General features: G+C 36.8%; 2 protein-coding genes across 3 annotated transcripts; one reads left to right on the forward strand and one right to left on the reverse strand.

Annotated features, from left to right (window-relative positions):
- Positions 1-7,100: 7,100 nt before the first annotated feature.
- LOC149024710 (peptidase M50B-like protein) lies at positions 7,101-12,909 on the forward strand. 2 transcript variants are annotated; one of them, XM_089144909.1, is made up of 10 exons: positions 7,101-7,574; positions 7,936-8,031; positions 10,487-10,571; positions 10,760-10,881; positions 11,039-11,063; positions 11,153-11,236; positions 11,352-11,381; positions 11,493-11,598; positions 11,748-11,812; positions 11,973-12,909. In XM_089144909.1, exons 1-9 carry the CDS (start codon positions 7,485-7,487, stop codon positions 11,809-11,811), a joined length of 702 nt encoding a protein of 233 aa, XP_089001035.1. In that variant the 5' UTR covers positions 7,101-7,484; the 3' UTR covers position 11,812; positions 11,973-12,909. The 2 variants fall into 2 exon arrangements, with proteins under 2 accessions (XP_089001035.1, XP_089001036.1); XM_089144910.1 differs by lacking the exons at positions 11,748-11,812; positions 11,973-12,909 and having other exon boundaries at positions 11,153-11,216; positions 11,493-11,582.
- An 8,013-nt stretch (positions 12,910-20,922) lies between these two features.
- Positions 20,923-27,753, reverse strand: LOC149024711 (elongator complex protein). Its single transcript, XM_089144911.1, has 9 exons — positions 27,431-27,753; positions 27,254-27,346; positions 26,895-27,055; positions 26,727-26,773; positions 24,159-24,228; positions 22,438-22,619; positions 22,236-22,325; positions 21,990-22,065; positions 20,923-21,847 (listed from the first exon to the last, which is right to left on the reverse strand). The coding sequence occupies exons 1-9, from the start codon at positions 27,595-27,597 to the stop codon at positions 21,651-21,653; spliced, it is 1,083 nt and encodes a 360-aa protein (XP_089001037.1). The 5' UTR covers positions 27,598-27,753; the 3' UTR covers positions 20,923-21,650.
- Between the last annotated feature and the right edge of the window lie 53 nt (positions 27,754-27,806).

Below are 27,806 nucleotides of genomic sequence, written 5' to 3' on the forward strand. Positions count from 1 at the left end.
TTAGAAAATTTTCCCTCCCCTTCCCAATTTTTTGAATTTCCTCTCTAACTTGTTTTCATGTGTAAAATATCAACATGTTTTTTTTTTTTTTTTAATTTATTTATTAAGAAAAAGTTGAGGCTACAGAAATACAATCAGTGAGCCAGGGAGTGAAAAGCGGCCAAACAGTTGTTCCCTTAACCAAGTGGGCCTTCTTGGCTAAAACATTTGCACATGAATTACGGGTTATAGTAACAAAAGAAAATTGACACTCCTTAAAATATGAACTGAAATGACAAATATCCAAACAATAGCCTTCATACGGAGAGAATGACACTTATGCTTTCCAAGACAAAACTGCACAAGTTCAAGATTATCAAATTTAAAAATGACTCAACGCCAATCTTCTTGGATTGCATATAACATACCCATCCAAAGAAGAGTCACCAACCAAAGCAGATCCGAACTTAAGCGAGTTCGAGACAACTAATAAAATATCTCCCATGTGATTTCGAACCACCAAACCAATTCCATAGTGAGCTACACCATCTACAAAGAACACATTTAAATTAAGCTTCACCCCCCTTGACAAAGGGGCCTCCCACTACCTACTCTCCTTTTCAATGACCAATTGACTACACTTTCTAGGAATCGAGGTAACATTCAAAAAATCTGCGGCCCGTCATTTAGCATTTGCTTTACAACCTGCTAAGGAGACCATGATCTCCTTTTGAACACAACATCATTTCTAGAAAGCCAAAGCTTCCAGTAAGAAAATAAGCAGTGAGCAAGCACTTTATCTTTTTCATACTTATTCTTCCCAGAAAGAGAACGTAACTCTTGAAACTAATTATTTACCTGAGTATGCATGATTGGAGGGGCATATGACAACGCCCTCACAAGCCAAACAACTTGTGCATATTTGCAACCAAGAGTCACATTATCAAAACTTTCTACCTCCTTCCCATATTGAAAACAAATTGGATCTACGTTAAAACTTCTTCTCATCAAACTATCACTAGTCACAAGTCCTGTTGCACATCCCTGCCACAATATATGCCTAATCTTTGGCACTACAAAGGCTTTCCAAATAAACTCTCACACATCATAAGGTATACTAGCCCATGCCGACTTTCTAGAAAAAGATGTTCTACCATCATCATACAAATTGGTCTCCAACATCAAATCAATATAGACTATCTTCCACACATCATAAGGTATAATAGCACTGTGTGAAATATCAACATTTAATTCACTTATTTTTAAAATTTCTTCCCTTTCCTTCTCGACTTTTTAAAATTTCTCCTCGAGTCCTCTTTCCATGTGTGAAATATCAATACTTAGTGCCCCATCGATGTAGTAGGAGGATTTATAAGGATGGAAAACTCAAACCTAAGACCTCATTGGTCTTACTACATCTACATAAGAGGCTGCCATCACAATACTAGAATAACGACTACTACAAAACTCCACTAACCAAGGAGTGGAAATAGGTCAATCAGTTTTGAAAGTAAGAAAATGGCAAAGAATGATAGGTTATATTTACGAGTGTAGCCATTTTAAGGCCATGGCCCCACCATTTTTAAAAAATTCCCTCCCCTTCCAATTTCTTGAAATTTCTACTATAGACTTGTTTTCACATGTGAAATATCAACATTTGGTTATCCTTAATTCTTTGAAATTTCTTCCCTTTCCTTCTCAACTTTTGGAAATTTCTCCTGAAGTCCTCTTTCCATGTGTGAAATATCAATATTTGGTCCCCCTCGATATAGGGAGAAGATGTATAAGGACAAAGAGTCAAGCTTAAGACCTCCTTGATTTTGCTACCTCTACATAAAAAGTTGTCACCAATGTGCTAGAAGTACGACCATTACAAAACTCCACTAACCAAGGAGTGGAAACAGGCCAAACAATTTCTTTTCTACCCTTATTTTCATATTTGATATATCAACATTAAGTTTTCCTTTATATTTTAAAATTCATTCACTTTCCTTGTTGAGTTTTTGAAATTTCTCCTCTAATCTTTTTTTTATGTGAATATCAATATTTGGTCTCGAATCGAGATCATCTCCCGTGAGGAGAGCACTTTGTGCTCCCCCGACGACTTCCCAACCACAAAAACACAGTGAGGCCCACAGTGAAATTTTGAGTTTTATTTTTTATTTTTTCCAAAAAGTGTTTTTCACCATGGGCCCTATTGTTTTTGTGGTCGGGAAGCCATCGGGGAACTGATCCCGACTCCTTGGTCTCCCCCCCCCCATGTAGGGAAAAAATGTGTAAAGATGAAGACACAAACTTAAGACCTCTATGGTCCCAATTTCTATATAGAAGGTCATCACTATGCCAAAAGCATTAATACAAAAATTCCCCAATAATTAAGGAGTGAAAATAGGCCAAACAATTTTTGAAAGTAAGGAAATGGACAAAAAAAATAAGGGGAGTTTGACATTATGGGAGTGGGGAGATATTATTAATATATATGCCACCGGATGGGTGCGAACCCAAGACCTCCCCATGGGAGTTTGAGTTGTTAACCGCTCAACTATCCTACCATTGGCAAAAATTGAAATTTTCTCTAACTTTGTTTTCACAAGTGAAATATCAACATTTGGTTCCTCTTAATTTTTTGAAAATTTTCCTTTTCCTTCTGCACTTTTTGAAATTTATCATCTAATCCTCTTTCTATGTGTGAAATATAAATACTTGGTCCCCTTCATTGTAGAGGGTAGATGTGTAGGATGGAGACTTGAATCTAAGATCCCATTGGTCTTGTTATCTCTATATAAGAGGCCACCACCAATGAGCAAAAAATACAACCACCACAAAACTTCACTAACCAATAAATGAAAACATACTGATAGTTTTGAAAGTAAGAAAATGGGCAAAATTAGAAGGATTACACTAAAGGATTGAGTTACTCCCACCTCCCCCTCCTCCCCAATTTTTTTAAAATTTCCCCTCCCATTCCCAAGTTTTTAAAATTTTCTCTCTAGCATTGTTTTCATTGTAAAATACCAACATTTTTTGTTCCCCTTAATTTGTTGAAATTTCTTCTCTTTACTTTTTAACTTTTTGAAATTTTTTCTCTAGTCTTCTTTTTATATGTGAAATATCAATACTTAACCCCCTCAATGTAGGTGGAATATGTGTAAATACGGAAACTCGTATCTAAGACTTTCTTGGTCTTACTACCTCTACATAAGAGACTGCCACTATTGTGTCAGACACATGTCCACAACAAAACTCCACTAACTAAGAAATGAAAATAAACCAAACAATTTTAAAAGTAAGAAAATGGGCAAAAAAGGTAGGGTTTGCCTTTCAGGGGCGAAGCAACTACTCTTCCATTTTCTAAAATTTTTCTCTCTCCTTCCAAAATTTTGAAATTTTCTCTCTAGCCTTGTTTTCATGTGTGAAATATCAACATTTAGTGTCCTTTAATTTTTTTCAAATGTCTTTCCTTTTCTTCTTGACTTTTTGAAATTTCTCATCTAGTCCTTTTTTTATATGTGAAATATCAATACTTGGTCCTCCTTGATGTAATGATGGAAATTCGAACCTAAAACCTCTATATAAAAAGCTTCTACCAACGTACTAGAAGTACAACCACTGCAAAACTCCATTAACCAAGGATCGAAAACATGGCAGACAATTTTAGAAGTAAGAAAATGGGAAAGAAGGAAGGGTTATACTTAGGGGCACAGTTACTCTAGGGTCTTGCCCCTTAATTTTTGAAATTTCTTCCCTTACCTTCTCGATTTTTTGAAATTTCTCCTCTAATTCTCTTTCCATTAGTTAAATATCAATACTTAGTCTCCTTTAATATAAGGAGAAGATGGAGTCTAGATTATCTCCCCTAACAGTTATTGACCACGAATTACAAGGGTAACCACCCACAAGGTTAGAGCGATGGATTTTTTTTTTCCCTAAATGTTTTATTATTTATTATTTGTGGTTGTAATACCGTTGTGAGAATACAATGCTCCTCGTCAGGGGAGATGATCCACACTCAATAAGATGTGTAGAGACGAAAATTCAAACCTAAGACCTCATTGGTCTTACTACCTCTACATAAGAGGCTGCCACAACCGTGTTAAAAGCACAATTACTGCAAAATGCTACTAACAAAATAGTAGAAACATACCAAACAATTGGAACTTGAAACTTTTTTTTTTTTTTTTTTTGGATATGAGGTTCATCCGGGCCAGCTTGCTCGCACCACGATTTACATCCTCAAGGGAGCTTTTTTATATTAATGCCGGCGAGTGGGTGCGAACCCAAGACCTCCCCTAGGGAAGTTGGATCTTTAACCGCTTTAACAAACCACCTTTGGCTGGAACTTGAAACTTTTAATGATTGAGCTTTCCTAGTTAAAAGATCTGCAACAAGATTGGACTTTCTAAAAATGTGAGAGACATTACAAGTTTCAAAACGAGCTTGCAAGTTCGTGATATCCGTGATTACTCATTGGAATTTAGTATTGCATACGATCCATTTTGTATTTTTGTGGAGTAGCACCTCTCTTCTCTCTCCCTATGACGTCTCAATAAGAGGTAGAATAGATAAAATAAAAGGACCAACCAGCATCATCTGTGAAGATCTTATGACTTGTTTCCAAACACAAACACAAAGTCACATGTTTACTCATTGCCTTTGAAATATTGAAACATCAATTTTATTGACACTTCCATGTATTATTATTATTAGCCCTTTTTCGCACATGTTTCTCCTTAACCAGGATTGCAAAAGTTTATAGATTTTGATTTAAAAAATAGGCCTCAAACATTGACATACTAATTTATTTGTTTTGTAAGAAGATTTAGCTATAGGACTTTTGAAATTTCATTTTTGGTAAGGAACTAAGGATTTATGGGAATTGGTTGAGAATGTTTCCTTCTTGACATCTTTAAGTAGGAAATACCTAATTGTCTCCATAGGTATGACAATTTTCTTATCTTGATGTTTGGGTAATTGTATTACGAATTCTTCAAAACATAAAAATGAAATTGCAATACAATTGAAAGATGAAGATCCTTAGCCAATCCGGAGAGCTTGATGTTGCAATCGAACGAACTACCGATCAATGATGTTGTGTCATACTTTGAGTACTGTCTTTAAAGTAATTGATGCACCCTACTACTAAGGGTTCTTCGCACCACCACCTCCAAGATAAAGCAAGCTCCAACTAGAAGATGAGATACTTCTTCTAGTCCCTTCAAGGAACCAAAAGCTAGAGCACAACACTTATACCAATTCAAAGGAAGAAACTTTTAAAATAAGTAACAAATAATGCAAGTGTGAAGAGTATTTCTATATAACATCACATGCAAGGAAGTGTTGGATTTATGTAGGCCCAAACCACACGTTACACCCCTTGAGATTCTCAAGACAATGAATTGAGTCATTGAATCATAATGACTCACCTCCCCATAAGGGGGAGAATCAATTCTCCACTAATGGAGAATCAATGGGCTTGTCCCTCCGTCACTAATGAGAATAAACCACTTTGACCTAACCTCCCACTACTTGGAGAATAAACTCTCATATTCACCTCTTTTGAATGAATTAGATTTAATCCATTCAGTATCATTAACCCCACTCATGGTAATGACCATAAATGGTCATCAAGTTGAATAAGAATTGAAGGTCAAGAGTTAGAATCTAAGTAAAATCCACCCTATAAGTAAGCCTCCCTCATCACCATGATCAAGACTTTTAAGATCTATGACCAATTTCATGAAGAACCTCATAACCAAGGTCATGAAGGGCCTCTTTTACTCATGGGTACCTCATTACCAAAGTTAGAATCTAAGTAAAATCCACCCTATAAGTAAGCCTCTCTCATCACCATGATCAACACCTTTAAGACCCATGATCAATATCATGAAGAGCTTCATCACTAAGGTCATGAAGGGCCTCTTTTACTCATGGGTACCTCATTACCACCCTTACCTCATAGGTCACACACTAACAAAACAATTATACAATAAAAGAAATACAAAAACTAATTTTGAAACTTAATATAGATTTTAATAAAAACCTAACTCTCGCTTTTCTCTAAAGGTTCTAAAAGTCGTTTATCACAAAAAAAAAATTCATCTTTTTTCAAAGTTTTTGGATAAAAATAAAAGTTGAAATTATTACTCATGGAATACACTTTTACCATAGTTGCAAAGCACATCTGATTTGTTCAAGTCACAAATTCAAAAATTGTATAATAATTTTTCTCCTTACACATGCACTAACAATTTTATGACTTTTCTATGTGTTAAATTTTACAATCAAATTTAATCATATATCCTTTTCACATAGATATTCAACCTCATAAATTATGATTATAAAATATAAATTTATTTGGGTAAAGTTGATTGAATAATTAAAAAATATATTTTGTCTTGCAAAATATATAAATTTTTTTTCATTGCAAAAAAACACTAATATAATGAGTATAGAAGTCAATAGATGTCAATATAGGTAATATACATTCATTCTACGGTATAATCAGCAAGGAAAATATGTTGACACAGGTTTGATAAGCCATGATAATAGTACAATGGAAGGGTTTGATATTGACTTATCCCAATATGAGCCCTAATTGTAGAACCTCAGTTGATGTTCTGTTAGAGTTTGGATCAGCTCCCCGACGGCTTTACCACTATAAAAACAGGGGGGCCCAGGAGTGGGGTAATGGGAGGGTTTTTTTTATTTTTTATTTTTTACAGGTGGGTCCCACCATATTTGTGGTGGAAAAGCTGCCGGGCCGTCAGGGGTGATGATCCGAATTCGTTCTGTTAGGCCAAATTATCTTGGTGATGGCAATCCAATTTGCCAGATCTTAATTGCTCCAAATGATTGTAACCCGAATTTCTTTAGTTTGTGCTAGTCGCATTCCTTTCTGTTGTGCACGTTTTTTGAAATCAAATAAGCTAATTGTTTTCACGACTAATAAATAAACTAATTGTTTTTGCTTTATAATATTAATATTAATAACACAGAGAAAAATGCCAATTTCAAACAGGTGGAGATGATGGTGATGTAGTTTTACCCAAAAAAAAAAACAAAAATTTGGTGGTGGCGCAGAGTGCTGGTCTGTGGTTGGTCAAAGTTTGTTCCCTGGTTGTGCTGTCGAAGACTTGCAGGAAACAGAAAAAAAACCCAAATTTATAAACTTCCGAAGTTTCTCTGCAAGAAAGTGACGAAGTTGAACTCGGAGCTTTCATCAGTTCCGTGTTCTTGTTCATCCAAGGCAGGAAGCACGCTTTGCGGGTTTTCCACTAACTTTCCTTCTTTATTCGTAAGCGCGTAAGAGAGATAAGGAGAGAAAGAGAGGATCTTGCGTTAAGCTATCCCTCTCTTTCTCTCTCGCACCCTCTGAGCACGAAAGATCCTATCTGCGAAAGGTTCTCATTCGGGAAATCAATTGTTCGTCTTCCTCCTTATTGGGTCATTTTGATTTTTGAGGTTCAACAGCTCCGTGGTTGGCTAGTTAATAGTAGCAGTTAGAGATGCCGAACTGGGAACTCAAGAATTGTTGTAATCATGATCAAGTCATCTTCTTAGCTACCTTAGGCGTCTTCACCGTTGTGATCCTTGCGGTATGCTCACATTCCCCTCTTTTATGTGGATCCCTAATTATTTCTGCTAAACCTTACTTCCTTTCCCCGTGTGCCTCTGTTCTTTTTCCCTTTTTCTTCCCTTGGATCATCTCCAACAGCCCCCCTCTCTTCATGAGGGAAGAGGAATTAAATATGACTACCATTCAAAACTGGTCGCAGGCGCCAGCAGCCATGTTTTGATTAGTTGAAGCTGCCTTTTCCTGGTTTAGTTTATTTTCTGTAGGATTATCCCGTAGTTGAATCTGTCTGTTCCCTTGTCATTTGGATATTCTTGCTTCTTAGTGACGTATTCTGTTTGCTAACATAGAGCTTTTGTTGGGTTGAATTTGATTCAATGCAGCTATGGAGGACGGTATTGTTGACACCTTTCAAGCTCATTACTGTCTTTCTTCACGAAGCAAGCCATGCTATAGCTTGTAAACTTACATGTGGCCATGTAAGAGATTCTGCTCCTTCCTTTGAATTTCAGTGACAGCAATGCACATAGTTTTCATAACACCAATTAAGTCTTAGTAGTAAGTCTTAATATATAGTTTGAGCAATTGCAATGTTTAAATGATAAGATATCTGTACTGCCTCTAAAGGTTTAAGATATCCAGTATTCATCTTCTTCTTATTCGTCCTAATGAATCATTAAACTGTGCTCTCCTTAGACTCACTTTGACTGGAATATGTAAAGACTCAAATGAACTTACTGGTAGGATTTTAGACTTGATTCCTTCGGCCTACTTTCCTTGCTTTTCGAGAGGATGTTTCCAAGACTTGAAACGGTGGCCGCTTGGGTCACAATGGAGCAACCTTTTCTGTTACATGAAGAGCTTATTCTTGTTAAAATTGGTATAGTTTAAGAACTTTCTTCATGGTCATCTATTGAATGTACACCAGAATTGTAAACTAAAGTTGTCATTTGCAGTTACACGGGATGTTGTTTTACCATGGCATTTTTTCGACACTAAACTTCTCTTAAATGCTTACCATGAAGTATCCATGGCAGATTTTGGAGAGTGAGAAAGATACCCTTTGTAGTACTCTTTTCCACTGTTAGATTGCTTCTATATTTTCTTGTTAGTTAGCAAACATGTATGTATGAAATAATGAGTAGTTTTCTTTCCTGAATGGGTGGTTTTTATAAATTGGGTCTGGTAATTTAAGAAATAAAATTATTACTGGGAATTTCATTTTTGTGGCTTGTACTACTGCTTCTTGTTGAAGGGTGTCTAATTAACTGCTTTCTTTTTTTCCAATAGAAGTATATAACACATTTTATATTAAATCAGTCTAGATTGTATGCTTGTGATGGTGATGGTATGGGGTGAAATTCTGACAATATATTTACTTATTTAGGGAGTTCCTGAGCAACCATCATGCACTCCAAGATTATTCTTGATTGGATAGTTGTTTGTGTTGAGGCTTAATGACATATTTACAAATCCGAGAAAAACTTAAAAGGTTGATCCTATGTAGATAACTAGATATAGCTACTATCACCATCACCACCACTGCCTACCATGTTTATCAGTATACATTTATATAGTATTCTCTAGTAGTTTCATGTTTCGGTCTATCTAATCCTAGGTCTCTACAGTGCGGATGTGGTGGTTGTAGAAAAGGATGTTGCATTTAAATCCCCATAAGGGTACTCGTGAGATAACTTACTTCTTGAACACCTCTATACTTGAACTTCAGGACTTGAACTTAGTGGCTACCCATTTTCTTCATTGAACCAATCAATCACTGAAACATTTTTTCGTTTTGGTTGATAATTGTCTGAAAACTAAATTCTATTTGATTTTTTATATTCTATGTTTTAGTAATGACATTGAATGATTCCTCATCAGTTGGAACCTGACATCTAATGCAAGTAACAAATTAAAAGGAAAAAGTATTTAAACATTGGTGCATTCTTGATAATTCTTTTTATACATTTTTAATCATTATCGATGAGGTGATAGTACAGAAATGCTATTTGTGTTTGTATAATTAAATTTGAAGGCATCCATCGACTCCTTGAATGACTTAGGTAGTAGATTGTTTCAATAAGAAGACAAAAATTCTTGTTAAAACTATAATTGCTTTGTCTTTCTGTATATTATGTTGACCAAAGGTGTTTGGTGAATAAATTGCACTAGCCAATGTACTCCATGTTTTTCCATACTGTGAATAAAAATTGTTGGGTCTTTTTTGAAAGGTAATTGACTACTTTTGAAATGTGACCAGTTTATTTAAAACAGAAAGCTGTTGACCTTAACTCTGAAAAGTAGTTATTTTTCCAAATTCCAAACATTCGGCCCATGGTTGGAAATGATAAATGAAGCATTGTAGGTTGCTCCTCAAAAGGTATTAATTCAGTCCAGTTATGTCCCTTTCTTTTAGGATTTGATTTTCAATTCTAGAAGTTTCTGCAGCTTTCAGCTTGTATGTCTGGCTAAGTATGTAACAAATCTGAACGATCTCCTAGACCTCCTCTTGGAATTCCAACAGCATCATTGATCCCTTCTGATTTGATACTTTGCCCTACATCACAAAAACTCTATTGTTTCTTAACAAAATAATTGTCCAGTCAAATGAATAATGTTCTATGCTGTACAAAATCCTGTGTCATTTTGAGATACATAGTCCCCATCTTCAGATTTTCTTTTAGTTAGTTATATGTTTGAGAACTTCTGGATTCATTCAGTGTACCTTAACCTTCTTTAAACCTTTTCTGATGCGTCTTGCCATGTGAAGTAAGAAGCTATGTTTTACATGAAAGCAATTGGATGATTATTGTCTTGGTTTCTCACTGATATCCATGGTTAATTTGATTTGCTACCTGTTTTGGCTATATATTTATGTCCTTAAGACCTTGTAAGCTTACAGTATGCTTATTTGATTTCTGCCCTGGTATACAGGTGGAGGGGATCCAGGTTCATGCAAATGAAGGTGGAATGACACAAACACGTGGGGGTGTTTATTGGTTGATTTTGCCAGCCGGATGTAATATAATTCTGCCCCTCTTATTTATTATTTTTAAATTTTCATTACATTGGTTTCTCTACATTTATCTGATCTGATTTCTTGTTTGGTGCACTATCTGCAAATCCATTATATGGTCCTGGTGGGCTTTTTAACTATAAACTATACTATGTAGTTTATAATCTATAACATTCTTTTTCTGGATGCAGATCTTGGTTCATCATTTTGGGGAATGATTTTTATACTGGCTTCTACAAATCTCTTAACTGCAAGGATTGCTGCAGGGTGTTTTGGTGTTGCGTTGCTCATTGTACTCTTCGTTGCTAAAAATGTGAGTTGCTTTTGTTTGTGTAAATATGTTCAATCTATCGCATACAAATGCAAGTTGACTTGTGTGATATATCATAGCACTTCTCTATTGTGAATACTTATTTCATTTTCTGAGCATTCTTTGTTTTCTTGATCGTACTCCCTCTGTGGATATACAGTGGACACTTCGAGGACTCTGCATTGGTAACTTCTTTCTAGATCCTCATTGTTGTGCTTTATCCGTAGGATGCCACATGTTAAAGTAGTTAAATATTTGACATTCTATTTTTCAGGATTCATTATTTTCCTAGCGATAGTTTGGGTTTTGCAAGAAACGACAACAGTCCGTATTCTGCGGTACATCATTCTGTTTATTGGTATATAATTGTCTGTTTAGATCTTTCCCTTTCTTCATGGAGCAAACCTTGGAACTCTTTGTTTTCCTCAATCAGTGATAGAATAATTGCTTATATTGGTTTTGGCTAACTGCAGGTGTCATGAACAGCTTGTTTTCAGTTTATGGTATAGTCTTTGACTTGAATTACTTTTAGTGATTCTCTTTTAAGTGGTTTGCAAACAAACTGCCTCATCAGCATGCATTGATACTGATGTGTCACACATTTGTTAATCCAGATATATATGATGATCTTATATCTCGAAGAGTTCATTCCAGTGATGCTGAAAAATTTGCAGATCTTTGTCCTTGCCCCTGCAATGGTGTTGCATGGGGAGTCATTTGGTAAACATTTTCTTAAAATGGTGCTTAATATGCGCATTAATTGTTTTATGCTGCTTCATCTCCTAATTATATTGCTGTACTTATTTCTATTCAAATACACATTCTCCTATACAACCCAGATTTACTAACCAAGGGTACACTGTTTGCAGGGGGTTAATATCATTTATGTTTCTCTGTTGTGCCATGTATCTTGGACTAGTCATCATGTCTTGAGGTAAAATCTGCTTATACAATGAATTACTGTTCAATTTTTACATCCATAAGTTCTCCATGTTTCCTTGTGGACAGTGGACCATTCAAGCAATGGGCACTTGTTCTCAAATGTAGATCTCATATGTTTCTGACATATGCTGCTTTTTTTTCTTTGTTTTTAGGTTCAAGAATTGTGATTCAAATGCATGTCACCAGTGATTATTGCATTTTCGATAGATAGGGAACTGAAGGCCAACACCATGTAACATGATAGAGCTTTGCTGTTAGGACGATTCTTCCAAGTAACTGATTATTATTTTTCCCGTTTGGAAGTTAACATTTTCCCAATTTCACATTATTTTTTCCCTGTGAATTCATCTAGCAGAAATTTAGAAAGGATTCTTGCTTAACCTTTTTGTAACATTAGGCTTCATAAATGTTTCATTGCGTGGGGATTCATCTCAAGTTTTGAGTTCAATTTTCTCCAACCTGGTTTACAAGATAAGTAGGAGGCATTTAGTCAGTAGATGAAGCAAAGTCAATGACGATCAAAGTTGAATCATCAGCCTATTAATGAAGCAAATTCAATAAAACAACTGGCACCATAGATAAGCGGCCATAAACTGGAGAGTCTTGACCAATTTGAAAGATCATTCGATGTAGTTGAAATAATTGAATTTTGGGTTGTCTAATCTAGTAATGGAAATTCAATGGAATTCTCAACTGTCTCAATATTCTTATTTCTTTTTATATTCATAAGTTAAAGACCATTCCAATGTCTCCTTTTGCCATGCATAAACTGAGTCAACAATTAGGATAAGAATGAAAATCAAAGCTTCTATAACTACAAATAGACCAATACATCGAAACTCATAATCGCCCATTGATAAAGAAAAACTGTTTCAACATTCAAAACAACAAAAACTAGAGCAAACATATAATAACAGACTTAGGATTGTAACCAAGCATCGCCCATAGGTTCTATACCCGATTCATAACCAGAAAGTTTTTCTGGTCCTTCCTTAATTGGGAATAACACTTGATGCTATAAGAAATGCCCAGAAAAAATCATATTCGTGAAGCAGAAACATAGAAGCACTATGTACATATTTAAAGGAGCTACAAATTCTTATGTTTTGAAGTACAAATGGGGAAATATAGCTTGAAGGAGGCAATATTTGGTCATTTCATGAGAAGGGATATTTGTTCGCTTTGTAACTGAAGGAACCAAAACAGCAGTGGACGGACCTATAATCTCCTAGAGAGAGGTGAAAGAAATACATGCACAGCTTAGGTCTTGTATCAAATGTAGCTTAAAAAAGAGCTATTCAGAGGGTTAAGATCCATGTAGCCGACCCTGATTCAATTTCAGAACCAAATTCTTGGTGATTTCTTTCATCATGGTTTATGGCTATTGCCTCCTTCCACCCCACGAATCACAATTAATATCTAGCAGAGATTTGCAAGTATGGCCCTGCTTCTTCAGCCTCACTTTTTCTTGGGAAGAAAGACCTTTCAGTAACTTGCAAGACAAATCCTAATGGTAAGATGCAGGATTTCATCCAGCTGCTGCTGTCATGTAGCAACATCTTTGCACGAAATAACACAACCCATTATTCAGATCTGTTCTCCTTTCCCAGCAGCAATTGAATCTCTATGGCTGAGTCTCCCATAACTTGTGCATTAGCTCCATTGCACGGGTTCCCACATACTAACATTAAAAACACAAATGAAGTGCAAAAAGCCAAATATGCAAAGCAAGGACATGGTTTATCCTTTTGTCTGTGCACATCAACTCAGACCCCCTACGGTATATATGTCTGTTTTCCTTGAAAAGTTTCGTCTGACTCTAAAATGCCTCGGACCAAGTAGGTGAGGCTATTATTTATCAACAGCTCAGGATGTCCCTCCCTAGTCTATATATGCACTTCCTTACTGATATCCAAAACCTATAAAAGCAATCTCTTGCCCAATGGGCATTACTGCTTTAAAACGTTCCACACTAAGCAAATGTTCCATTCAGTGTTAGCAACTATTGGTTGAGTTCTACTAGGAGTTCAACTCTATTAGAGTTTTTGTTCATGTAACTTTCTATTTTTTATTACCCAAGTAAGGGTATTTATGTAATAGTATTATTTTCACTTCATTATAAATAAAGGGTTTGAGATCACATTGATAAATTCAAGCCGTTCTACCATAATCGATAGTCTCAACATGGTATTAGAACCAAAGCTCAATTAGGGAAGAAAAAGACAAGATAGAGAAGAAAAAAGAGGGGGGGAGGGGGAAGAACCTTGCTGCAACTACACCACCATTGCCTCCTATAGGGGTGTCAATTTGCAGCCCGAACCGTTAAAACCGAACTGCACCGGCCCGTTATAGCCCAAACCGACCCGGACCGAACCTTAATGGGTTGTGTTTGGGCTGAGGGTGGCAGAGCCCGCACCAACCCAAACCCAAACCGCAACTTGTTATAAACCATTTTACAACTCCTTTTATTTGTTTACATTAAATATTGTTTGAATCATCATATTACCATTAGGTAGTTGGTGTAGACTATCGAAAAATTGAGCATGAATTCAAAGATCAAATAGCCTTCTACTACTTGTAAAGGAGAATTAAAAGGATGAAGCATGATTGCCTAATTAATGTACCAAGTTTGTTTAAATTAAGTAAATATTTATCCAATCCAGAGGTATTTCTTTGCATATTAAGTTAAATACCAACCCAAAAAAGACATGGATTTCATAGAAAGGGGAAAAATCAACATTCTCACAAAACAAGAACCCAATTTCAAGACAATCAATATAGCACAAGGTGGAATTTAAAAGGGTTTTTAGTTTGAAGATTTATTTCAGGACTATCTGGTGGAGCCTAAGGAATGAGCTTGCAATTTCTATGTTTACCATTTACTATCTGAGTTCTTGATTTCTATAAGGTGGGTGAAATTTCTATAATATAGAATGACTTTTCATTTTTTAATGGGAATTAATCAATAGCAATTTTGCTTTCCATAGAATTTTGGCTCTTGTTGCAGGATGCTCAATTATTTATTTTTGTTCTTTTTCTTGCATATCATAAATTGTTAGCCCAAACCATTAGTCAACCCTAGTATAGATCGTTAGCCCGAACCCAAACCGCACCAAACCGAAACTGGGCCCGAAACCATTATTTTGCTAATGGGCGTGTTTGGGTTGGGTGTTTTTGAGCTCACGAAACCATGCCAAACCGCACTGTTGACATCCCTAGCCTCCTCCATCAAAGTCGCTGTTGTAACTACACCACCATCAAATCACCGCCTTCCTCCATTGAACCATTGCCTTCATCTTCTACAGTCAAGAGCAACCACCTGCAACTTTTTTTTTCTTTTTCTACCTACAACCAGAGAGCCATCAAGACCACCATCGCCTCCTCCATCGTCTAAGATTTCTACCGCTACCACCCAATCCAAGCCTTCCTCTTCCATCACCTTCTTCTGTGTCTCGCAAACGACCAAACCCACCTCTTAAAACCCCATATGCTTCATCTTTCATCATGTTCTTTTGTCTCTCGAGCGATTGACCTATTAAACCCCCCCCCATTGAACTGACCCAATTGACCCCCCCCATTGACCCAATGAACAACCCTCTTTGCAACCATTGAACCAAAGTCATGGACCAAACCAAACCAGGGGTCTAATTGTGAATTCGTATATATGCAGGGGTCTCTTTTGAGAGTTCACATATTTTTAGGGGCCTATATGCAATTATTCTTATTTTAGGGGTCTATCTGCCATTTTGCATATGTACAAGGGTCTATTTGTGATTTCTTATATATCCAAGGGTCTCTTTTGAGAGAGAAAAAAAATTAATGGTGTTACTTACACTATGGACCCTTCCATTTTGTGACATTTTAGTTGTTTTAAAAGGGTGAAAATTGAAGAATTGCAAACATTTTTTGGCATGGCAACCACTAATGGTACTATTGCCTCCACTGGCTTCGAACATTACCCCACTCTTCATTATCTTTCGGTAAGATTTGATGGAATAAATTATTTGATTTACTCTCGATTTGCCTACTTAACTATTGCTGGAAGAAGACTTGTTGGATACATTCATTACAAGCGCCACTATCAAACCTACCACCACAAGTGTTTCATAGGATAAATGATTCTCTTATTATGTCATTTCTTTTGAATTCCATTAATCCAAATAGTGTCCGTGGATACCTATTACTTGATACTGCAGCCCAAATTTGGAAGGCTACTACTAAAACATATGGATAGTTGAGGAATGATGCACAAGTTTATGAGCCACGAAAAAAGCTCCATGAGACTACCCAAAAGGAATTGACTATGGCCCAATATTATGCTGAGTTGCAATCTCTTTGGCAGGAATTGAATCATTATGGGGATTATTACCCCATTACTCCGAATGATGTGGCTACTTATAGAAAGCATGTTGATAAGATTCAGGTATATGACTTCTTGGAGAGTTTGAATGTAAAGTATGATCATATCAAAGTGCAAGTATTGAGTCATTCTCCCTTTCTTACACTAAAACAATCTTATTCCCTTGTTCAATGTGAGGGAAGCCGTCGATTAATCATGCTTCATGCTCCTACTGTGGAGATATCAACCTTACAGTTTGTTAGCACTAAATATGATTCAGTTTAGGAGATTGTCAAGTGTGAGCATTGTCACAAACCATATCATACCAAGGCCAATTGTTGGAAGCTCCATAGGAAACATGTTGATTTTGAGCAGAAAAATGGCACAAAGAAGGGGAAAACTGAAGGCTAATCTTTCTGAGACGGTTTCCACAACACCCTCTACAGACATTGGTTTTCACAAGAGGAGTTAACTACTTTGTAACATATTTTGCAGTCTTCTACTACCGATATAACCTCTACTACTGCTACATCCACTACCTATATCAATTCCTATCTTGCTACTTCAGGTAAAAGTTTTACAACCTTCCATGTTTCTTCAGTTTTTGCTCCATAGATCATTGATATCGGAGCCACAGATCATATGAGTGGTTCATCCTCATTTTTCTTACATTATTCTCCAACTTTCGAAAATGATAAAGTTCGAATTATTGATGACTTATATTCTTCAATTGCTGGAAAATGGATTCATTCAGCATTTTCCATCACTTTCTTTGTCTAAAGTTTTACACGTTCTCTCTTTCTCTACTACCTTGCTCTCTATTAATAATCTTACACAAAACTTGAATTGTAAAGTAACTTTTTTACCATCTTATTGTGTCTTTCAGGATCTGGTAACTAGGGAAGGAGATTGGATGTGGTAAACTAGACAATGGACTTTATATGTTGGAGCCAATTAGATGATCAACTTCTGCTTTGATTGCATCTTCTAATCAAACCCATTCAATAATGTCAGACCTTCATCAATGGCACAATAGGCTAGGTCCCCCCCCCCTCTAGGAACTCTTAAGAAAATATTTTCTGATTTAATTTCTTCTTGTAAAAATGATGATTTTTTTTGTGAAGCGTGCATTTTTACAAAGTGGAACTCATTCTACTTATTTACCTTCTTTTCATAGTAGAAAATATATTCCTTTTGTACTAATTCATACTTATGTGTGGGGGCCCCTGTTGACTTCGTTTGTTACTGGTCATAGATACTTTGTTACTTTATTGATTGTCACTCTCGTTATACATGGATTTAAAATGAGGTTTTTCGATGTTTTCGTGATTTTCATAATATGATTCAAACTTAGTTCAATACCACTGTGAAGATCCTTCATAGTGACAATGGCACAGAGTATATTAATTGTGAATTTTTGAGATATTTCTCTGACTCTAGTATAATACACTAGACCGGTTGTGTTGATACGGATGCCCAAAATTGGGTTGTCAAATGGAAGAATCAACATCTTTTAAAGATAGCATGTTCAATTATAATTGCTATGAATGTCCCTGACCAATACTGAAGTGATTCTATATTCACTACCTCTTACCTTATGAATAGGATGGCTTGTAGGATACTTGGTTTTAAATGTCCTAATGAGATTCTCTAGGGTGTTTCTTCTTTTGTTATTCCCCCAAAAGTTTTTGAATATGTGTGTTATGCCAGAATCACAACCCACCAAAGTAAGCCGACTCCTTGTGGCCTACGCTGCATATTTTTGGGGTATTCTGCTACTTAGAAATTGTACAAATATTATCATCCTCCTTCCAAGAAAACCATTGTATCCATAGATGCAATATTTGAAGAGTCTTGCCCTTATTATATACCTCTTCAAGAGGAGAGTCTCAGAGGAGAGGTGTTCTTTCCAACTCTATACCTTCCTATCACACACATAGACTCCCACAAACCACCACAATACAACTTAGGAGTTTAAGAAGAGTTTCTTGACCAGGGGGAGACTTCATCTAGTATACCTGAGGACTCTAATTATGCCCCTCGTTTTCTAAACCATGTGAAGAACCTGATCAGGGGGAGACCACCCATGTGAGACACACTATTGGGGTCTTTCAAAACAAGATTGACCAGAATAAGGAGGTGTAGACTTATCAGAGGAAGAATTACAACCGGCCAAAGCAAGTGGAGAAAGGTGACACATTACCACTTCATTCTCCTACTCCAAAATCAAATTCTACTATTCTCCCTGAGAAATCTTCTTCTGGTCTTCCTATTGCTATTAGAAAATGAGTAAGATCTTGTACTCAACATCCCATAGCTAAATATATTTCTTATGACTCTTTGTCTGACTCTTATCGTGCTTTTATATCATCTCTATCATCTATATATGTTCTTAAAAATTGCCAGGAAATCTATATTGATAAGAAATGGAAGGCACCTATGGTAGAGGAAATGCAGACAACGAAGAAAAATGATGCTTGGGATCTAATTACACTTCCTCTAGGAAAAAAACCTATGGGTTGCAAATGAGTGTTTGTGGTTAAACAAAATATGGATTGTTCAATTAACAGGTTGAAGGCTAGACTAGTTGCAAAGGGGTTTACCCAGACCAATGGGATTGACTTTTGCCCTTATTGCAAAATTGAACACTATTAGAGTTTTGTTGTCTGTAACTATGAACAAAGAATGGAACTTTCACCAACTAGACATAAATAATGCCTTCTTACATGAGGAATTAGAGGAAAAAGTCTATATGGAAATCCCATATGGTTTCTTTGATGACAATACTGTAGGGAAAGTTTGTCGGTTGAAGAGGTCAATTTATTGGTTAAAATAGTCTCCCTAGATACTAGTTTGGACGCCTCTTGAAGGCAATGACTTCTATTGGTAACAAGTAAAGCAATGTTGTTCATACATCATTTGTCAAGAAGTCAGAAATATTACACTTCTCATTGTTTATGTGGACGATATTGTCATCACAAGGAATGATGGTGACAAAATTCAAAGGTTGAACCGTTAAAGGACTTTCTTAACAGAGAGTTTGAGATTAAGGATTTAAGGAAGTTACAACACTTCCTAGAGATTGAGGTGGCTTGATCAAAGAAGGGTATATACCTATCCCAAAGAAAGCATATCCTAGATTTATTATTAGAAGTGGGAATGTTAATGTGTAAAGCAGTTGATACCCTTACTGAAGCTGGAGCTAAACTTAAGGAAAAAGATGGAGAACTAGTGGACAAAGGAAAACACCAAAGGCTGGTAAGGAAGCTTATTTACTTGTCCCACATCAAGTCAAACATTTTTTATGTCGTGGGGATAGTGAGCTAGTTTATGCATGACCCATATTTAGCTCATATAAAGGCTGTTACCAAAATATTGCAGTACTTGAAGGGAACTCTTGAAAAATGAATATTTTTGTTACCCACAAATAATCTAAGAGTAGAAGCATACACTAATGCAGACTGGACTGGATCTCCTAACATAAAGTCAATTTCAGGTTATTGTACCTTTTGTTGGAGGTAATCTAGTTACTTGGAAAGGTAAGGAATAGAATGTAGTAGCTTTATCCAGTATCGAAGCTAAATATAGAGCTATGGTTCGTGGCATTTGTGAGCTACTATGATTGAAAGACTTGCTAGAAGATATTGGAGTCCAAGTTCCAAACCTATGATGCTTTGTGACAAGGTTGCCATTAGTATTGTCAATAATCCTGTGGAATATGATCAAACTAAGCACATTGAAATTAATAGGTATTTTGTCACAAGAAAGTTGGAACAATGGCTCATCTGCATGCCTTTTGTGAGGTCTAAAGACCAAATGGTAGATATTTTCACTAAGGGTTTGAAAGAATGAAATTTCTTTCCTATTGTAGGCAAATTGGGCATGACTAATATCTATACCTCAACTTGAAGAAGACTGTTGGTTGAGTTCTACTAGGAGTTCAATAATAATAAAGTTTTTGTTCATGTAATTTTTCTATTTTTAAATACTTATATAAGGGTATTTATGTAATAGTGTTCTTTTCACTTTATTATATAGAGAGCTTGAAATCACGTTGATCAATTCAAGATGTTCTACCATAATCGATAATCTAAACACTAGCTAATCAGACCAAGTTTGTACTCTTCAATTGGTCTCTAAGATCCTTGGTATCAAAGTCATCTCTTGGTAAGGACCCTAACATCTTGACGTTCTTATTTATAACTATAGATGGAGAAGAGGTATATCTGGCATGATCATTTTAAGTAGATAACTCCCCAAGGGGAATAGAACTATGGCCAATTTTAAAACTGGAGAAGGATATTTCACGGATGCTAGCGTCCATTGGATGAATTAACTCTCACTTCAAAACAATTCCATTGGATCTAGACAACATTATATTGTGTTGTTGATCAACGTGATCTGCAGAATATTTCGATACAACAATCTTAAGAACTTCAGCTATCGACATAGGTCGGAACAAAAGTTCCAAACCTAATTGCATGAATACACAAGGTTCGAACCAAGCCCAGCCTTAAATATTCTAATCTAAACTCATTTCTTGCCCTAACTCTAATTCAGGGCCAAGGATTATTATTCCTAACCCTAAGCCCTACAGGGGCCAAGCCAAACTCATTCCTACCCTAATTGGCCATGTCTTTGGCCCTAATTGACCATATCCCTGGCCCTAGCCTTGATTGACCATATACTTGGCCATGTTCTTAATTCATTGAGATCAAGCATTAAGGACAAAATTAAAACTAATATTAGAATAAAAAATCAGGGCCAAATCAAGCCTAGGGTCAAGGCAAAAAATTAGAGACGGGTTAGGAGAAGCCCGATGGCCAAAGAATAATCCCAAGCCCACCCTTGGCCCTAACCCGCCCTCAGGGCCAAAATCTTGAGCCTAAGCCTTATTTGGGTTTAGGGCGGGTCCAAGCCATCCGGGCCAAACTTACACCCCTACCTCTAGTAACAAATGACAATCCACAGACAATTTCCAACATCGTTCCCAAACATGACAAAATGAAACAGTAATTGAAAACTACTCAAGGTAGCATTTGGATCCATATAGTTGACTGATGGCTGCACTCCCAACTGCACCCTATGATTCAACTTCTACATTGCACCATTACAAAGCCACTTCAAAATTAAGAGAACAGAACCACTCTGATATTTTTTTGGGGTAACCGAACCACACTTATGATGGCTTTCTTTGGTTGTTGATGGGCAAAACCATTTCAATAAATGAGCTACCGTCCCAGTTGGTCCTGTTTCAAAATACATGTCTCTGACATCCAGTGTACATCCTTTCATCACCTGCTTCCTTCTCTTCAGTAAGAAAGAACTCAAAACTCCAAAGTCAGTCTGTATAAATAACCAATTGAATACCAACTTTGAGAAACATGCCCAGCATCTTGACTTGAAGTTGGACAAACAAAAACTTAATATTGCCATTGTAGGTTAGACTTTGACAATATTCTGAGCACTCAAATCACCAACAGGTTGGTTTCTAAATATCCAAATCATCATCTGGGTCTTCATCTGAATCTGGCATCTCATCATCAGTATCACGAAAATAGTGTATCTCACCCATGCCAGAAACAGGTTCTTTTTGTGCGTCGTGGTTTGAAATCAGCATTGATGGATCTTTTTGGCCTTCTGGGAGAGATTGCCGACCATCATAAATCTGAACAGGTTTTCCATCTCCTGAAATAAGCAGCAAATTTAGAAAAATTACATCATCATTATATAAAAACAATACCATAAACTCGCTTTTCCCAGTCAATGGATCAAATAAAGCAGAATTTCCATAATCTGTCATTCAGAAAATACAACCAGAAAACCCTACCTTGGTGCTCAAATGGAAGCACAACCTTCGCTCTGTCAATAAGTTCTTTTTCAGATAACTGGAGATTGAACTGCACCTGTTGAAGGAGAAACTCACAGATAAGTTCAAATCATGCAGGCATAATGTCACACAGAGACAGAGAAGCAAGTAACTGTATGAAGGTTTGCGGAAGAGTACAAATATATGAGAGTGAGAGAAACTAAAAACCCCAAGAATCCAAAGTTGAATAGAATTATAAGAACTGACCTTCGGTAAGAGGTTATGATCAACCATTCCATTTTCCAAAGGAACAGCTACAAATTTAATGCCAGCTTTTTCCACATGGAACTCTTCATACTACATAGAAGTTCCCCCATATTGTTAAATCATTTCAGCTAACAATGTGTTAGATAAAATATCATCTGTGTATGAGTGATGTGTGTGTGTGTGAGAGAGAGAGAGAGAGTACCGTGACTTTAACTTTTCCATTTCGACGCTTAAAACGCACATGGAACTTTCCCCTTTGCCCACTAGTGGATTGAGCAATTGGCTCTAGGTTGGCAACCATTGAGGACATATATTCAAACACAGCTGTAGCCCTGGCCTCATGAAGGTCTGAGTGGATCAACCAAAATATACTTGAGACTTGATCTGAAAGAATAACATGAGGTCGAGACTGCATCATCAGAATACATTTTTGAACACCGTACCCACCATGCCACACCAAAACAAAATAAAACAAAACAAAAAGAAAAAAGAGAAAGGAAGCTATGGAAATACACTAGAAACCTAAGACACAATTTATTAACATATAATGGGGCAATAGAGGAACCCACATGAAATTAGGTATGGCAAACAAGCAACATTCCCAATGGCATACCTGAGTTCCTGACTCTCTTAAAATCTTAGAAAATAATTACTGAACCGCCGTGACAAACATGGATGGGATCATTAATTTCACAAGGTAACAGTGGCAGGTGTAAATGGGGTTGCTGGGGGCAGAGCAGGCAGCCACAGTTCTCTAAACACCACACTGAACCTAAGCTGATGAGAGTTGCATACACACACACACACACACATATACACACCCCTAAAAGACCTTTAAGGGCATGAAGGGGGAATGGGACCATTTAGCCTGGAGAATTTTTGCAGGGATGTTAATGTATAGTTGAAAACCTGAATTCAATTCACATCCATCCTCGTCTAGGGGTACCCATATTCAGATAATCACTATCCAAATATTAGAACCAGATATGAGTACAGATATCACATTTCTGACCAAGCATCATTGGATCATATCCGAGATTGTACGGGAAGAATAATTTAATATAATCTTATATCTTATAATAGAAATGTAAATAAAATAAAATAAAAATAGGGCTAGTAGAAGATGTATGTTGACAAAAATTGAACGGATGCATTAATTTAATTTAGAATTTCAAAAACTTTACCCAAGGGGACATAGTGGAGCACAAAGGTAGAGCACTCTAATTCTTCATTTTTATCTTCTGTCTTTAAACTCAAAAGGGTTTACTTTTCTTTGCTTGATCAAGCAATAGAGGCTAGAGAGAGAGAGAGAGAGAGGAGAGAGAGAGGTCAGGAGGACAGGCAACATTTTAGATTTTCAGCTTTGTAAGTGAGAAGCTGCTGTAGGGTGGAGGAGCTTGCAGTGGGAATCCTTCTTGCAGTTCCAAACCAGATATCGGATCTAAAGACTTGCATGAGACAACCATCTGATCTGAAGTTCTGGGTGAGGGAAAATGAAGAAATGGAAAAAGGTTGTCTGTGGGAATCCAGAACTAAGGAGATAGATTGGGGTCCCCGAATCTGAAACATGACAAGAAACACAAGTCCAGTTCTGAGTCCGACCTGTTATAGAAAAGGAAGATGAATTCAAAGAAATGTTACATGAATTGCTCTCTCTGCAAGCAACACATTTCTGCAAGTAGCAAAGAACTTGGTATCTGAATAACCCCAATATCCATTACGAAAATGAAAAAGGACTTGAAAATTATTTTCACATCTCTGACAGTGTCAAACCGTATTCAAATGTGGATAGTACCGTGATCGGACTATATTTGATCGACTTACATCTCTAAATTTCCATCCCAAGTATAGCATATAACACCACAGATTGTCAGTTAGCATAAAATATATAAGGAAAGATAAATCAATGAGAAAACATTATACCATGCGTGCGTAGATTGCTTATAAGACCTGCAACAGACGGCAGCAACGCATGCCTCAGCATTGTACTTGCCTAAAAAGGATGACCATGCTTGTTACCAGTATAGAAAAATGTGAACAACAAAAGAATCAATGTAAGAGAATATTTAGGATCATACAAAAATAAGATACATACGTAAGAGAAAAAATGTGAACAATATATTACAAGGATAAGCTTCTAAAACCCCATGCAAAGTTAATATAAATATCCAGTATAGAAAAATATGATCAAGAAGATTACAAGCAAGAGAATTAATTTTATATATGAGAGTTAAAGGAAGCAAATTAAAATGTAAAATATTTCCATCTAGAATCAATATATATAAAATTAACTTTCAAACCCATGCAAGGCGGCAACTTTGGGTTAAAAGTAATTCTCACAAGCTGTCATGGGCCCACTGAATTTGGGTAGATAAGTAAAGAAAATAATCCTCATATCATCTCTAACTCTAAGGAAATCAAATAACTAAATAATCGCCAAATTAAGAACCTATTAACAATCTAATAACAGCTGCAGGAATCCTCCATGAAATGGCATTTGAGTCTTCAAGTTGGTTGTCAAGGCACCATGCAAACCAAAGTGTAGGAGAAGGTTAAAACATAAGGCAAAAACCAATTAGGCAAGCAAGCCATCCAAGGCGCACACCTAGACAACCAAGGTGTCTAGATCAACCAAATCGCCTAGATGCCAAGATGCCACCTAGGCAATGCCATGACACTCCCTTTTTTCAGACTCCACCAGAAAAAAATAAAAGAGGCCAAAATCACTAACCATGTGATTGTAACTCGTGGTACTGTTCACATACAACAACAACAACAAGCCATTTCCCAACTTGTGGTACTGTTCACATGAAACCAATAAAAAGGGATTGTGTCTTGCCCTTCATCATGCTTCTATCTAGAATGGGGAGCCTTATGTAATGCTACATCGAACCAACAAAAACTCCTCACATCATCCAAGCAGGCTGCCTCTCATAGCAGTTGAAATCCCAGAACCACAGTGGGCTGGTTTTGGAGCTCATGCCTGACGTTACACATGGGTTCAGTATCACTGACAATTATGATTTTTTTTAGTCTTTTTTTGGGGGGGGAGGGGGGTGTTAGGTGGGTAGGTGTGGGGGAAGGCCCATCAACAAGTATTCACATTAGTTACTGACAAAAATATTTGACTTTCAACGTTAGGTCCAACAAAATTCCATTAAGCATAATGACAAGGTTCCAAGCTTCAATTTTGACCACAGTTGAAATCCTATGCTGATGAGTCTGCAAAATGGGTTCTAAATCTGGTCAATTTCACAAGTCAACTCAAATTTATATTTCCTGGCAAATGATGAAATTTTGCATTGTAATGCCTAGGAGTTGCTATTCATGCATGTTTTACACATGTTTGGATCATTAAATTGGGGGTAAGAAAAAAAAGGACAAAAGAAAAACAGAAAGTAGCAATTTGGTTTGGACCCTAGATTTGAAGTGTATGGTTTAACCATTGTATAGCCTGGTGTACAGATTATTTAGTCTTATAACATATAGCATTCAATAAATATATGCAATAGGAATAAAGAACAGTAACATTTAATAGAATTAAACAATTGTGAAACTTCTTTTCATTGGTAAACAGTGAAGTCATTCAACATAAAATAGTGTCGAGTCATCATAGACAACAAGTAAACCTAGTATTACAGAGATCCCCATAGGCACTGGGTCACCTTGGGACTGTTGGTATTGAGCCTTGGACTTGATGACAAATTTGAGCCATCATTGTCAAGGTGACCATGGCACCAGAGAGGGTCCAAGAAGTAAGGCAAAACAACAAGGCAAAAAGGTACCCACCTAACAGCCCAATGCATCCTAGTCAAACAAGGAACTTGGATGCCTAGGGAGCACCTTGACAACTATGATGTCAGCCATGTCATTTTATGGCTTCAGAGGTGATCAAACCCACCACCTTAGCCATATAGGTGACATCATCAACACATGCAAGATAATTCAACTTAGGATAAGGATCACCAGGAAGTGAAGTAGATAGTCCACAATGCCTTGATACCTTAGTTGTCAAGCCGTCATGAAACCATTGGAGGTCTGGATGCCAAGTGACCAAGGTGGTTGAGCAACTAGGTTTGATGGTTGATAAGGCTAAAAACTGAATCAGTTTGGCCAAATATATGGAACTCTATCAGTTCCCATACACTTTTGGTTGAAACAGGCTCACACTTGAAATTTTCACCAACATTTTAAGCGATTTATGATATATTACAATATTGTGTCAATTCAGGAAATCCCAATCAAAACACTCACCAAACTGAGTTGGTATATCATTTTGATTCACCTTTATTGAAACCAGTAATCAAACTATACATAGTAAAGCTAGAATAGCCCCGAAAGAACAAGTTTCAGATGACACGTTAAACCGTGCCGGCAAGTCTTGGATCATCATACAACCTCAACCTTATGTTGGCTTCAGGCCTTACAGGAAACTCCCTTACAATTTGGATCCACAATCTTAATGCAAAAACCACAAGTAAGAAGAATTACCAAATCAATGGCAACAGAGAAACGAACTTTGCCGTGCCCAACCAGACCTGCAACCATGTGGAATGCAGAAATCCAAAAGAAAATGAAACTAAACTTAAACACTTCTATGGGACATCCAGTTATATCTTTAATATGGCACCACAAAACATGATAATGATATATGCCTACCCTTCCCACGTTCGACTATGGTTGAAAAGAGCTTATCTAGATTCCTGACATCCTTACAAAGAGTCTCTGCAGCTCTCCCGGAGACCTTGGTAACTCCTTCAGGGCCTAGAAGCCGTTCCTTCCAACCAAGAGGATCGGAATAACAGTCTATAATCCACAACCTGGATGCTCAGTTCAGTTCAGTTCGCACAGTTCAATAGGCAGAAAAACAATTTCACTAGTAAATGACCAGCACACAACTTGGAATGCAACACTTCTCTTTGAAACAGCACAATTGTTGTGCAATTATTTTAATGCAAAAAATAGAACAGTCACCCTCGTTATGCAAAAATTGCAAATTTTAAAGCACATATTCATACCATTCATTTGAAGAGGTGACCTCTATTCCTCTACGCCGCAACAAATCAATATAGAACGATGGACTCCGACCAAAAGCGACAAGCACAAGACCTCTGTGGTGGAAGTAAACCTAAACTAGTGAATACGGATTAAGAAACAAAATAGAAATTTCAGTTAGAAGGAAGAAAAGAACTAACCGAGCTTGCGATTTTCCGGCCAGGATGTTCGACGCGAAACTACAAAGCACATAGTCGAAGACATCAAACCCGAAAGAACAGTGTATAGAATCCTTTATCGTGAGAGCTGGTGAATGCTCTCCCTCCAAAGCACCGTCTCGCAACACCCTGCAAATGGATTCCGCCATGACTTTAATAAGTTGCAGGAAGCTCGAATCTTCCAACCAAATCCTAGGTAGCACTGAAGATTTTAAGTCTTCCCGGATTCACTCTTCAACGAAGTAACGACGAATAAAGAATCATCATTCAGCCATTCATCATCAGGAATGAAAAGCGAAGGAAGCTCTAACTAAGCAACTGAACTAAACCCTTGATTAATTAAAAACCATTTAAAAAA

This window comes from Hakea prostrata, chromosome 2 (assembly GCF_041222555.1).
Source record: "Hakea prostrata isolate BN-2017 chromosome 2, UWA_Hpros_2, whole genome shotgun sequence".
Taxonomy (NCBI): Eukaryota; Viridiplantae; Streptophyta; class Magnoliopsida; order Proteales; family Proteaceae; genus Hakea; species Hakea prostrata.

Bases quoted from the DNA above. Each gene is read 5' to 3' on its own strand.
- LOC149024710 (XM_089144909.1), top strand. From the start codon at position 7,485: ATGCCGAACTGGGAACTCAAGAATTGTTGTAATCATGATCAAGTCATC. The intron at 11,237-11,351 runs GTATATAATTGT...GGCTAACTGCAG, and splicing joins GTACATCATTCTGTTTATTG to GTGTCATGAACAGCTTGTTT. The intron at 11,382-11,492 runs GTATAGTCTTTG...TTGTTAATCCAG, and splicing joins CAGCTTGTTTTCAGTTTATG to ATATATATGATGATCTTATA.
- LOC149024711 (XM_089144911.1), bottom strand. From the start codon at position 27,597: ATGGCGGAATCCATTTGCAGGGTGTTGCGAGACGGTGCTTTGGAGGGA. The intron at 27,347-27,430 runs GTTAGTTCTTTT...CTTCCACCACAG, and splicing joins GCCGGAAAATCGCAAGCTCG to AGGTCTTGTGCTTGTCGCTT. The intron at 26,774-26,894 runs GTAGGCATATAT...ACATGGTTGCAG, and splicing joins CATAGTCGAACGTGGGAAGG to GTCTGGTTGGGCACGGCAAA.